Raw genomic sequence first — 13,134 nt, forward strand, 5'->3', positions numbered from 1 at the left:
ATTCCAGGCCCTTCGTGGCTTTTCAAAGAGATAGTATATTAGAGACAATTAATATAAATACGAAATGCGTGTGTATCCATAAAGGTGTGAAGGCTAGCCACAGGAAAGCGCAGATGTCTAACCCTCGAGAGGTTGGAAAGAACAGGCCCATTTAGGTGCCGGTGAATTTCTAGCTAAATGACTTGCATGTGTGCAAATAGATCAGCAAAGCCTTATATCAAAGAAATATTTCAAACTTTTAGCCTCGTTTTGGAACGACTTACGAAATGTGAACTCTAATTTGCAGAACGAATCAAGATCCACAAAAACCTATAGAAAGAAACAGCATCAGTCATCAGATATCAATATGCCAAAATGATAATGAACCAATAGAGATAACAGATTCACTATATATATTTCTTCTATAAACAACTCAAGGCCCCCCGCGCATACAAGCCGTTCATGCAATCTCTCCACCAAGCTAGCGCTCACTCTATCGTCCAATCAACAAATCCGCTATTCCAATCTCCCCCAATAATCAGAAATAGGACGTGTGCCTAGCAAGAAGACATGGTTTGCATTTATACTAATCAGCACGATTAGTATCTTGGTGGCGCTGGTGGCATCCGGTTTGGTGTGCGTCGGCTCGCATCTCCATTTTCAGGGCGCCGACTGCGACCATCAGCACTTCTCGACCTTGATTCAGCAGCAGCAGGGCCATTTGCTGCAGAGTCAAAGGCCGACCTCCAGTCCTCACCAGGGCGGCTCGGTGTCCGTGGGCTCCCTGCAAATGATTTTGTTCAAACAAATATTTATTGAGTTAAAAGAATATGCACATCATATCGATCTCAATCTAAGTTGCTAAGAATTACAGATACACCCTGAAATCTAATATTTCCTCCGATCCATATTAAGTGTCGCTGATTTAGTACAAATCGGAGGGAGTAGCAACAATTCACATTACTCACCTACATTGCAACATGTAGCAGAAGCCAGTAGTAGTGAAAAGATTAGGTGTAAACCGGACAAATAAATTAAGTATAGCCCCGTATGGAAATGTAGGGCATAGCCAAGTTTGAAGTTTGACAGTAAATTTTTGCACAACATATACAACAATCATAAGAAAGTTTTTTGCGAACGAATCCAACGGTATTTATGCGCATAAGCTAGCAAAATCAGCTTATAAACCAGAAAACCTAGCACATGCGGCACACAAAAAAAAATAGCTAAAGCATGATTTCAAGCAAGTACATTGGGTTGGCCGACATACTAAACAGCATAAAATAGTGCATACCAGACAGATACTACCTTATCAACTTGGTACTACTAATAAGGTAAAACAACATATTTCCAGTTCATTTAAATATTATTAATCATAATGTTCCGCTAAAAAGGTGATTTAGCTACCATACGAGTTACCAATGAGAGGGCTATCAGGTACCTACTGCCTATATTAGATACCGGATCCATATTTATAAAGGTGTCGCCAAAGCTTTGCTTAGGCATGGAGTTGGTTAGCGTTTGTGTGTCATATGTGTGTCAGTATCAAGGCACCAACTAGGTATGATATGGTGTCGGCATGAGGTGCAAAGCGATTGGTGGCTGGCCGACACATGTCAATCTTGGGACGGGGAAGCATATCTGGCAATGAAGTACTTATTCGTCACCGGCATTGTCAGCTTGTTTCACAGACACGCGCTACTGGCAGCCGAACCTAGGTGGCTTGCAGCCGCCACATCTGGCTGCAGCTATCACTGCTCACCATAGTCACAAGTGGTGGCGGCTGGTGAGAAGCTGGTCAAACTTCAGTGGCAGTGGCTGGTAAGTGGTAACCTCACCTGTTCCGATTGCCCTTGGCAGGGGCAGTGTTGCAGCTGGCTCTTTAGGGTGCACATGTCAGGGTGAGGTAAGTTAAGTTGCTGAACTTGCTGCTGTCTTTTTGCCCTTTTCACTTTACAAATGTCTACTTATTTTGTATCAATTGCTGACATACCAGATCAGGATTTGCGCCACCTCAACACACACCTTAGGTGCCAAAAAGTTGTGCCGGTAGTCAGGCAACTGTAGAGAGCTACTCCCTCGCTAGTAGTCTTATATTAGTGAACAGAGGAAGTATTAAACAATTTTCAATCGCTAGTATTCAGAAAAAAGCAAAAAGAAACATACCAGCTTCAGGACTGTCATTTGAGTAAGAGGAAACAGCAGCTCGATTGTCATGTATGCTGAGTTGGCGTGTGAGCTTTGACAGCAGAGAAGACTGTTTTTGGAACTTTTCTCTTCTACGTTTAGCATTGTGGTCTTCTTGCAGAAGTTCTTCAATTTTTGCATTGCTTTGTCCACTAATAATGAGAAATGAGTGAAGGGATGAAGTGTTAGAGATATGTGATATGCGAATTAAAGTGAGCATTGAATCTCCATCTACCATGCAAGCAGATGTATGATACATATGAAGAGAATATACAGATTGGAAATAATGCATCATCACACCCTAAAAAAGATCTTTGACATACAAATAGATCATATCACATGTCCCAGAGAGAATTATATTCTCGGGAATCAAACATTGAATTGACAAACATATTCAAAATGTGTCAAAATATCACAAGTTGCTGTGGGTGCACAAACTTTCCTTAGTCATAAATATATCCCTTTCGTACCACCAATGAACTATGTTAAACCTAATAGATGGTGTGGATAAAGGCTATCAGGATTCCTTTTTGCTTCTGATCCATTTGGCCAGTCTAGAAACCAGGCATCAAAGGTAGCATGCTGCATGCATCTCAAAATTTGCATTTGCCTTTTCCTCTTGGATGGTACTAATACATCAACATGAAATACTAGGAATAAATCTCCAGAAGAAGAAATGGACACTATTGGACAGAACATTCACCTTATTGAGGTGTATAGCTGGTTCAGCATATCTTCCTTTGCCTTCTCCACTTGGCAAAGCACAATAGCCTGATAAGCAAATAAAGATTTTCTTTTTATGAAAACTTGGCCTTGGTGATTAGGTCAAATAAACTGAACAAAACTAGAACACAAACCTTAGGGACATTTGCTGCTAGGCTATTTAAAACAGCCTCAACATAACCGCGAACTTCTTGAGACATCCATCTAAGTTCTTCTTCAGGATCAGCTGGTCTCCGCACCATTGCGTCCTTCTAAAATTATACAGATCAGACATCAATTAAATTACTGAAATGTACACAAGGCAGCAGGAGATTCATGTCATGTTGACACACCACAGGAATGAGCATAGTGATGAGCAAAACTGGAATTGCATAATAACACTCTTACTATCAAACTGAGAAGAAATAGAAAAAAAAATAGAACTGAAACTAGAAGGGACAATTGTGCATAACATAGAACTTACGACGGAGCCTTCTGGCTGGCCTTGCTTCAGAGGACCACCATCGGCATCTGCAGCCTTGAACGAACCACCTTTGCTCTGAATTACAGCTTTTATCTTATTTACCCACTCAACCTTGTCAGCAATGCTCTCAGCTTTCAATACAACAGCGCTATGAGCTGCAAAACAAGAATACCGTTTTATGAAACTGCAAAAACAAGGTACAATTGTACAAATGATACTACAGTGTTCAGGGGTGGAAACCTTTAAGCACTGTCTTGTAGGCGACCCTGTTAGTTATCTTAAAGACAAGACTTGGGCCTTTTTCAGGTCCATTAGCCTTTTTTGAATCCTTTAAGCTTTTAGAAGGTTCTTCCTCCTCTACTTCCTCAAGGTTGCATTCCTACACAACAAGAAAGAATACAAAGTTACCAAATCAATTCATTTTATACAACTCTCATAAGTTACATGTGTGGACATCAGTTAGCTCATCCGGTGGAGTTAATGGAAGAAGTAAAACAAAGATATTCCCATCATTTCAGTGCCAAGGTTGAATAAAAGATACTCCCTCTATCCCATGAAAGATGTCTTAACTTTGTTTCATCCAAACTTAGACGAAGTTAAGACATGTTTCATGGGACGGAGGGAGAACATAAACAAAAGCAGAGCTTCTGCACACCTCAAGAGTGATGACACCACGAAAATGCCGTTCCTCTTGCTTCTTTGTGTATCCAAGCTGAGAAAAAACAGATGGCGATTTGAACTCAGGCATACCAAACAAATAAAAAAATCAACAAGTGCCAAATATATTATTAAAAGAAAACAATGAGAATAATCAACCTTTCCACTCTTCTCATTTAGGACAAACCACCTTCTGCTCCACCCGTTAGTTTTTGCACTTTTCTTCAAAAGGTAACCTGAAGAAAAGGGGGATATTTTATACACTTAATGGTTGCATAAATCAGCATGTAATTTTACATCCTGGATAGACATGTTACTCTCGAAAATGTGGTCAAAATGGTCCATGATTTTTTGTAGAAATGTTCATGTCATTCTACATGGAATAAATTGATAAGTTCTCTAGGGATTAAGTTCCATTTCTACATGAAACAATGATGTTGCAAATGAATTAAGACATGTAAACAAGAAACTTCTTTATGCATTTCATGGTCTAGCCCAAGCAGAATAACAGTTTGCACAAGCGTAAGTGTGGAACACTGAAAATAGATTTCCATGATGGCCAAACTTCAGCAGACAAATTAAATGCATGGTTCTTTACCTGCAGTAATTTCACCAGCTGGACCAGCAACCTGCAAATTTGGTCCCTCCTTCGTGTCTTTGTCTTGCGGACTTGATTTTTCTTTTGTTGATTTGCCACTAGCTTGCTCAGATTTTGTTTGGGGACTGGAGGCCTAAAACCAAATAATACCTTATGTTAACCACTACAGGCAACATGTGCTCTATGTCTACCAATCTAAAAAGTTCATTACTTTTGAAGATTGTTTTTCTGATAAAACATGCTAGTGTGCATCCTAAGACAAATAAGCACGAGTCATACCCGGTTTGTCATGGATTGTTCCGCCTCTTGTCCTTTCTTGGAAGGTCGATTTTTCATCTCGTCCTCACGACGCTGCCTCTCCATTCTGCCAATCGGACAAAAAGGCCAAGGGTCACAAACAGAAACAACAACCTCAAAGCCTTTTTCCCAAGCAAGTTGGGGTAGGCTAGATATGAAACCCAACAGAAACAGTATAAGGAAACCAAAAAGGGATGAGCGATAAAAAGTAAACAAGGGGCAGCATTCTAGAAAAAATTACTGGCAGTCACTAAGAGAAAAATGGCGTATAGTTCATTAAGAATGATGGAAGGGTGAAAAGATGGAATTAAGAATGATCTACGCCAAACTGATTATGGGAAATGAAGTTACAAGCTGCAAGACAAAATGAAGTAGAAGCCAACCAAATTTAAGATTCTTGTTCTAGTTTTAAAATGGCAAAATTGATTATGTGAAATGACTACAAATTGCAAGAAAAAATGTAACAAGATCTACGTAAGCTTTGTAAGTAGGGAATATTAAGAAGGGTGAAACAGCAGGTAGTAACACGAACAACCGACCTTCTTTGTACTAGCCGGATGAAATGTTGAGGAGGAACAAAGGCACGCTCCATATCAACAAGAGCAACTACCATCTTCTTGGCATCATTTTTGAAGTTATCCAATGCACTTGATGCTATTGCAATGACCTGGAGGAAAGGACAAAAGAAAGTTTATGCCAGAATGGTCAAATATGGAACCTACCAACAAGTAAATAGGAGCAAAAAGATGCTTGTCAAACATATGAGTGATACCTCGCGCTTGAATGGAGGATATCTTCCAAGCCCTGGTGTGGCGTTGGCAGAAGCATTGACTATGTCCATCAATACACGATGTACCTAGTACATGAACAATAAAAGATTATTATCCACATGGCACTAAACAAGATAGATAAACCAAAATATTCTTCAACCTTGCACAAGCACATGGATGCTAAATACATTGCATCAACATAATAGAAACAATGCTGCAACGAAACCACCCAACAGAGATAAGTCTGGACAACTAGAATTTGAAAGTGACACCAGGTTTCAAGTCACATGCATCAATACCTAGCAAACAAACAGAACCAGACCACAAATTGAGGAGGTTTTTCTAATGGTGCCCAGGGAGGAAGTGGCGTAGAGCATATTTATAAAAAAACAATAGAGTATGTTGAGATTGCGATACTTTCTAGAAAGGAGTATGAATTAGTTCCTTTTGTTGACCAACCATGCTTATTACTTGGATGGACTGGAACATACCTCTTCAACACATAATCGTGATGGCTCCTTTGCCATTTCTAGTACTATTTTTATTAATGACCTCAACCCTTTCTCCGGAGATATCAAGTATGGTTGATAACCGTCGGCTTCCAGGACAATCTAGCAAGTCAAGAGAATACCTTTCATAAGAGGTGCAAATTTGTCTGCTGAAGTTAGAGTGTATGTTACAAGTGAAATTGATCTTACCCTTTTGACATTGTTGAGATCAAAATGTCTATCCAGTGGTAGCTGTTTAATTCTATCTGGAAACTTTCCTTCGAAACTTGCGACAATTTTCCAACCAGACCCCTATGTTGAAAAGGTGCGCTGATCTTGTTAAGCATTATTCAATGTTGGGGGAGCATAATTCAAATCCACAAAACGTACAGCTGTTGAAATTAGACACTAACCTCACCAGAAGTAATATGAGCAAGAAACTTGTCTTCGAATTCCCGACACAGCTCCAGCGCAACTGCTCGGGTTCCTTCAGCACTTTGTACCATAGATTCTCCCAGCCTTGCCAGTTCATCCTTGACCATCTGGGATTTACCCTGAAGGCTAAAATAGTAACACAGAAAGTGAGAGCATGCTATTGCAGCCCTAGACATACAGTACTGAATTAACATCAATGTAATAAGGGAAGGATTTCATGTACTATGCAGATCAAATTAACAGGCACTGGGTTGCACTTATTTGAGCATGAGACACATCTTACCCAGTCAATAGATTAGGAACACGCACTTTCATCCGTTTTCGTATCTGCTTAGCAATCGTGTCAACCAAAGAAATTCTACCAAGCTTACTAGGAGGAGCTCCAGTTAAGATGGACTTGAGGCTCTCAGCTTCAGCTTGCCATGCAGCTTCAAGCGAGTTTTCAGAACCAACCGCTCCAGATTGTGCTGCTGCAATTGCAACGGATTGTCCAATCAGAGCAACCCACTCAATGTCAGGAAGGTTTTTTGGGCCCTTGTTCGACAAAAGAGCCTGCACACAAGCTATAGTTTTCGCATCTCCTTCTGATTGATCAATCTTGCTTAAAACGCCGATAGTTCTAGAACCTACAGCAAGCAGAAAACATCATTTGCTAATGAACAACAGGAGATGTTATTATTTATGATATTTAATCCAGTTTAAAGACAGACCATCTGAATCAATGTCCTTCGCCAGCCTAAGTGCACGAGATGATGCAACTTCAGCTGCCTGTGCTGCGGGTATCACAACTAGCAGTATTGCATCATTGTGTCCGGCATAATCATTTATCTGAATTTAAAAGGTAGTCAGCATTCTATAACACAAGGTAAACAAGTATGACGATATTAAAGAACAAGTTTTGGCATGCTGTTTATCAGTAGGCAAATAAGATAGTTCAAAAGGCTCCAACTCGATATAAGGAGAATAACAACATAAATATGATTTCTGCAAGATATAATCTGTGACCATTGTATATATAGATCCCATAGATGGCATAAGATGTTTAGGTCGAGGTTCAACCAATATATTTTGAACAGTGGCTATGACTCTTTTTTTTTATGACTGGGTATTGTGAAGTCCTCTGATATATAATCTTTAAGCATTAGCAGTATATCAGAACTAACTCACAAGTAATAAAATGCTTACCATTGAATCATCCACGACTCGTTGGTCTAACCCAGGTAGATCAATCAGTTTTAGGGAAGGAGCTGAAAACATAACAAGAAAATGTAAAATGAGAGATTGGTAGGTTTTCGCGAGCACCACAGCAAATAATAAAGGCAGGCAGAAGAAGTGATAACAGACTCAGGACGAAAACTAAGCAGAGGAAATTATCATCATCAGTTGATAACAACGAAACACTCTGACTGCGGAACAAATTAGATTCCTCATGCTTCAGGAATTACAAACATCGCAGGATTCTCCTCTGCTGCTTTTTCCACACCACATACAATGCAACAGACATAAAACCCTAGCCTGATTTAGATGCATAAATGTTGTGTACTACTGCAAGTACGAGGACAACTTCACCAGGTCCTATTTTAATGTCTAGAGTATATCAGCTGTTTCGTATCCTCAGCTGCAGTATATACTCTGCAGTGCTATTTATATTGCCGATGGAAGGATAAGGTATAGTATCGGTTGAGTGAGATTGTCGCTAAATTATTAGTGGTGCACAAACAAACCTGTGCTGGTTCGCAGCTTGAGGGAAATCTCCTCTGCGCGTCCCCTCCCAGACCCACTGGTGGCAGCCTTGCTGAGCCTCTCCTGCAGAGACCGTCGCAGAGCACCTGCACGACAACGGACAGTATCAGGTCAGGCCTGAAACCGCAGTGGTGCACAAGCGGCGAAGCAGGGGTTGTGAGATCCTACTGACTTGAGGACACCTGCTGCGACTTGCTGTCGATCTGCAGCACGATGGACTTGGTGCTGAGCCCCGGCTCCCGCTGCAGGTCCACCACGATGGGCGCCCTGGTCGCCCCGTTCTCCCCCGTCGGCTGCACCACAGGCCACCCAAGCCAAATTTAAGATAAGACGCTGCTGGAGAGGTACGGAGGGAGGTGGGAGGTGGGGGCTGCTGGGCTGAGAAGGCTGAGAAGGCTTACCAGCACGGCGTGGCCGATGAGGCTGTTGAGCACGGCCGACTTGCCGGCGCCCTGCGCAGATAGATCGGGACGGATCGGTTAGATCGAGGCAGGAGCGGGTGGTAGGGGGGTTTCCGGGGGAGGGCGGGGCGGTACTTACGACGTTGCCGAGGACGACGGCGTTGAGGAAGGTGGAGGGGCGGCGCGGCGCGGAGTCGTCTGAGGGGTCGTCGTCGGCGAGGAGCGAGGCGGCCTGGCGGATGGACTCGGAGAGCTGCGACAGCTCCTCCATGGCCTCCATGGTCGGCCTGGGGACGGGCGGATCTCGCGGGGCGCCGGATCGGGAGCGGACAGGGACGGCGGCGGCGGCGGAGACCTGGCCCTCGTCGTCGACCCGACGCGGATTTGAAATCTGCGGAGACGAGACGTGGGCGAGGTAGAGATAGAAAGAGAAACACAATGAGAGAGATGGGAAACACGGGAGGGAGGAGTAGTCGTTTGCTTGCTTGGCTGCGAAGGAGGAGTCCAGGTCCAGCCAGAGCCAGTGCGGTTCGGCAGAGGCCTTGCTTGGGCCGGTCAGGACTCTGAGAGGCTCACGCGCTCTCCTAATTTTGAAAAAATCCAGCATGATTTGAAATCTCGAAGACTTCAAAACAAATATCTCATCCAGATACTGTGGTGTCATGTGCATTTTGCAATATTTGATGAGCATCCGTAATCTGCAATAGAAGACAAGCATAATATGCTAGAAAAAATACTCCCTCTGTCCCTGTTAGGGATGTAAGCGGATCGGATAATGCTCTCTACATATCCTTTACCATTTTTTTTGTCGGATTCGGACGTGGATTATATCGGACTACGGATGCGGATCGAAAACAGAGCGGATTTGGAGCGGAAACGGACAAAATATATCGGATAGATACGCGTAGGAAGACATATTTTCACCATTGCAAAATATATGAAAAAAAAACTCCCTCAAAAGAATAACATAGAGTGGCGGATAGTTCAAAATATCACCAATGTGAAGATCTCAGTACTTATTACAGAGATGAAGGTGGTTACCAACACCTTCGTCCTTGCCCACGTGTTGGTCGGATAGCCGGAGAGATGCGTGTACACAGGATGAGGAAATGATATGTCATGTGATCGTCTCACTGCACCCCTACTATTAGCGGTGATTACGTGATGTAATCACTAAACGCTATGTTGTATTATACATAAAGACTAATTGGACACTTGGGCTAGGGTTGGGCTAATATAATCGGATTATCCTAATTGAATAGGCCGGAAAATCCGTAAATAAAGCAGATATTCCGTATCCGTCGGATAATAGTCATACCATATCCGCTATCACATCCGCCGGATATCCGCATATCAATATCCGTATATGTGTCTGTATCCGTCGAATTTGAAAAATCGCATACCATAGCCTTAAAAATGGATGAGGATGCGGATTCGGAGCGGAAATTATCCGTACCATTTACAACTCTAGTCCATATGCTTAAGGCGTAAAAAAATTAGTTTTTTCCTCAAAGAAGAAGGCGTGGGCATGTGAGGTAAAGAATTAGTGCCAATCTCTCCAAACTACCCTTCGTTGTGTCCTCTCACGTCTCCATCTACCATGGCACAAATTACGTAGGTGCCACAACACCTCTGCTTCCGTTGCAGATTTGACCACCGGTAGGTCACCACGCTCCGATCAGATGAGTATCGGCACCCACCGCCAGCCCTTCCGTCCTGGCGCACCCCAACCGTTGTTGTTGTCCGCTCTGGTCGTGCTCCGTCTATCGCCTAGGAGCGTGTGCACCGCTCCCGTGCTCGAAGCCGATGAGGGCGATGCTACACGGATGAGGGCTTTGACGAGATCCGCGTCAATAAATTCGTGGATATGTGCTCGAATTCTTCCCGCGGAAGGGCGACAACCAACTCGCCCACGTGTCTGGCTGTAATCGGCACCATGCCCGATTCAAGGAGCTACAGCCGGAGGTGTTGGAGATATGTCCAAGAGGCAATAATAAAATGGTTATTATTATATCTTTATGTTTATGATAAATGTTTGTATCACATGCTATAATTGTATTAACTGAAACATTGATACATGTGTGTTATGTAAACAACAAGGAGTCCCTAGTAAGCCTCTTGTATAACTAGCTTGTTGAGTAATAGATGATCATGGTTTCTTGATTATGAACATTGGATGTTGTTAATAACAAGGTTATGTCATTGGATGAATGATATAATGGACACACATCCAAATAAGCGTAGCATTAGATCAAGTCATTAAGTTCATCTTGCTATAAGCTTTCGATACATAGGTACCTAGTCCTTCGACCATGAGATCATGTAAATCACTTACACCGGAAGGATGCTTTGAGTACATCAAACACCATTGCGTAAATGGGTGGTTATAAAGATGGGGTTGAGTATTTGAAAGTGTGAGTTGAGGCATATGGATCAAGACTCAAGAGTGGGATTTGTCCATCCTGATGACGGATAGATATACTCTGGACCCTCTCGGTGGAATATCGTCTAATTAGCTTGTAAGCATGTGACAAGGTCACAAGAGATGACATACCACGGTACGAGTAAAGACTACTTGTCGGTAACGAGGTTGAGCTAGGCATGGAGATACTGATGATCAAACCTCGGACAAGTAAATTATCGCGTGACAATGGGAATCGGTATCGTATGTTAATGGTTCAATCGATCACTAAGTTATCGTTGAATGTGTGGGATCCACTATGGATCTCCAGGTCCCTCTATTGGTTATTGGTCGGAGAGGAGTCTCGATCATGTCCGCATAGTTCACAAACCGTAGGGTGACGCGCTTAAGGTTCGATGTCGCATAAGTAGATTCGGAATATGAGATGGAGACCGAAGTTTGTTCGGAGTCTCGGATGGGATCCAGGACATCACGAGGAGGTCCGGAATGGTCCGGAGAATAAGATTCATATAAGGGAAGTTGATTTCTAGGTTTCGGACAAGTTCGGGATTTTTTCGCTGAAAGACCGGGAAGGTTCTAGAAGGTTCCGGGGGTCCACCATTCTAGGAGGGCCAACATGGGCCGAGGGGGTGTTGCCTTGCCCTAATGGGCCAGGCGCACCAAGCCTCAAGGCCCAGGCCGGCCACCCCTTAGGGCCTCCCCCCTGGCCGCCGGCCCTGGATGGGATGGGGGCGCAGGGCGGCCACCCCAATCGACCTCCCACCCTATATAAAGAGGGGAGGGGGCAGGGGGCGCAGCCCACCCCTGACACAAAAGTCTGCCACCCCCTCTCTCCTCCACCGCAAGTCTGCTCCGGCTTAGGCGAAGCCCTGCAGCTTTTCTCCTCCACCACCACCACCACGCCGTCGTGCTACTGGGATTCCGAGGGGATATACCACACCTCCGCTGCCCGCTGGAACGGGGAGAGGAAGGGCTCCATCGACACCGTACGCACGACCGAGTACGGAAGTGTTGCCGGATTGCTGCACAGGACGATCGACTACATCCTAATCTCGTAAACTTTGGAATCTCACATACATCTCGTTGCTTCGATCATATAGATTAGATCTTGCTTCTTCCTAGATTGGATCTTGGTTTTTGTTCATGTTCACGGTAGAAAAAATTTGTTTTTCATGCAACGAACCTCAGTGGTATCAAAGCTGTGTCTATGCATATATCTGTTGCACGAGTAGAACACAATGAGTTTGTGGGCGGTGTTACTTTTGTTGTTTTTAGTTAGTGTACTTTGCATTTTGCGGGATGGTGGGATGAAGCGGCCCGGGCTAACTTTACATGACCGCGTTCATGAGACTTTCTCCATGCTTGACATGCAACTTGTATTGCATAAGTGGCTCTGCGGGTGTCTGTCTCTCCCTCCATAGTTTAGATGCAATTTACTCTTTCAATTAACAATACTAGTAGTACCGTTGTGGTTCATGTTCGTAGGTAGATTGGATCTTACTCGAAAACCCTAAACCACGTAAAATATGCAAACCAAATTAGAGACGTCTAACTTGTTTTTGCAGGGTTTGGTGATGTGATATGGCCATGATGTGATGATGATTATATTTGATGTATGAGATGTTCATTATTGTATTATGGCAATCGGCAGGAGCCTAATGGTTCTCTTTAATTTTTGTTAAAGACTTGTGTGTCTATTCATCATGTAATAGCTTTATTTCAAGTAGTTGTTATAGTAGCTATAAGTGATGAACAACCATGAAGCGGCGCCACTGACCTTGACGCCATGCTGGTGATGATGGAGATCATGTCCGTGCTTTGGAGATTGAGATCAAAAGCACAAGAAGAAAGGCCATATCATATCTGTTATCACCAGAATTTGACCGGATCAGAGGTGGGCCGCGATTGGAGATGGGCTTGAAGAATATACATAGAAGAAATACATGAATCGGCCTTCTATACCAAGTTTGG

At 43.3% G+C, this 13,134-nt stretch overlaps 1 protein-coding gene across 1 annotated transcript; it reads right to left on the bottom strand.

Moving 5' to 3' along the window:
• Positions 1 to 292: 292 nt before the first annotated feature.
• On the bottom strand, positions 293 to 9,036 carry LOC124685379 (dynamin-2A-like). Its single transcript, XM_047219721.1, has 22 exons — positions 8,881 to 9,036; positions 8,742 to 8,792; positions 8,513 to 8,633; positions 8,322 to 8,426; positions 7,783 to 7,844; positions 7,308 to 7,425; positions 6,881 to 7,223; positions 6,576 to 6,723; positions 6,373 to 6,474; positions 6,166 to 6,285; positions 5,677 to 5,760; positions 5,444 to 5,571; positions 4,887 to 4,971; positions 4,608 to 4,740; positions 4,169 to 4,245; positions 4,008 to 4,064; positions 3,593 to 3,731; positions 3,353 to 3,507; positions 3,024 to 3,140; positions 2,870 to 2,937; positions 2,146 to 2,318; positions 293 to 763 (listed from the first exon to the last, which is right to left on the bottom strand). Exons 1-22 carry the CDS (start codon positions 9,019 to 9,021, stop codon positions 579 to 581), a joined length of 2,712 nt encoding a protein of 903 aa, XP_047075677.1. The 5' UTR covers positions 9,022 to 9,036; the 3' UTR covers positions 293 to 578.
• Positions 9,037 to 13,134: the final 4,098 nt, after the last annotated feature.

Source organism: Lolium rigidum, chromosome 1, assembly GCF_022539505.1.
Source record: "Lolium rigidum isolate FL_2022 chromosome 1, APGP_CSIRO_Lrig_0.1, whole genome shotgun sequence".
Lineage (NCBI taxonomy): Eukaryota > Viridiplantae > Streptophyta > Magnoliopsida > Poales > Poaceae > Lolium > Lolium rigidum.

Bases quoted from the DNA above. Each gene is read 5' to 3' on its own strand.
- LOC124685379 (XM_047219721.1), bottom strand. From the start codon at position 9,021: ATGGAGGCCATGGAGGAGCTGTCGCAGCTCTCCGAGTCCATCCGCCAG. The intron at 6,286-6,372 runs GTAAGATCAATT...TTGACTTGCTAG, and splicing joins ATCTCAACAATGTCAAAAGG to ATTGTCCTGGAAGCCGACGG. The intron at 3,508-3,592 runs GTTTCCACCCCT...CTTGTTTTGCAG, and splicing joins CTACAAGACAGTGCTTAAAG to CTCATAGCGCTGTTGTATTG.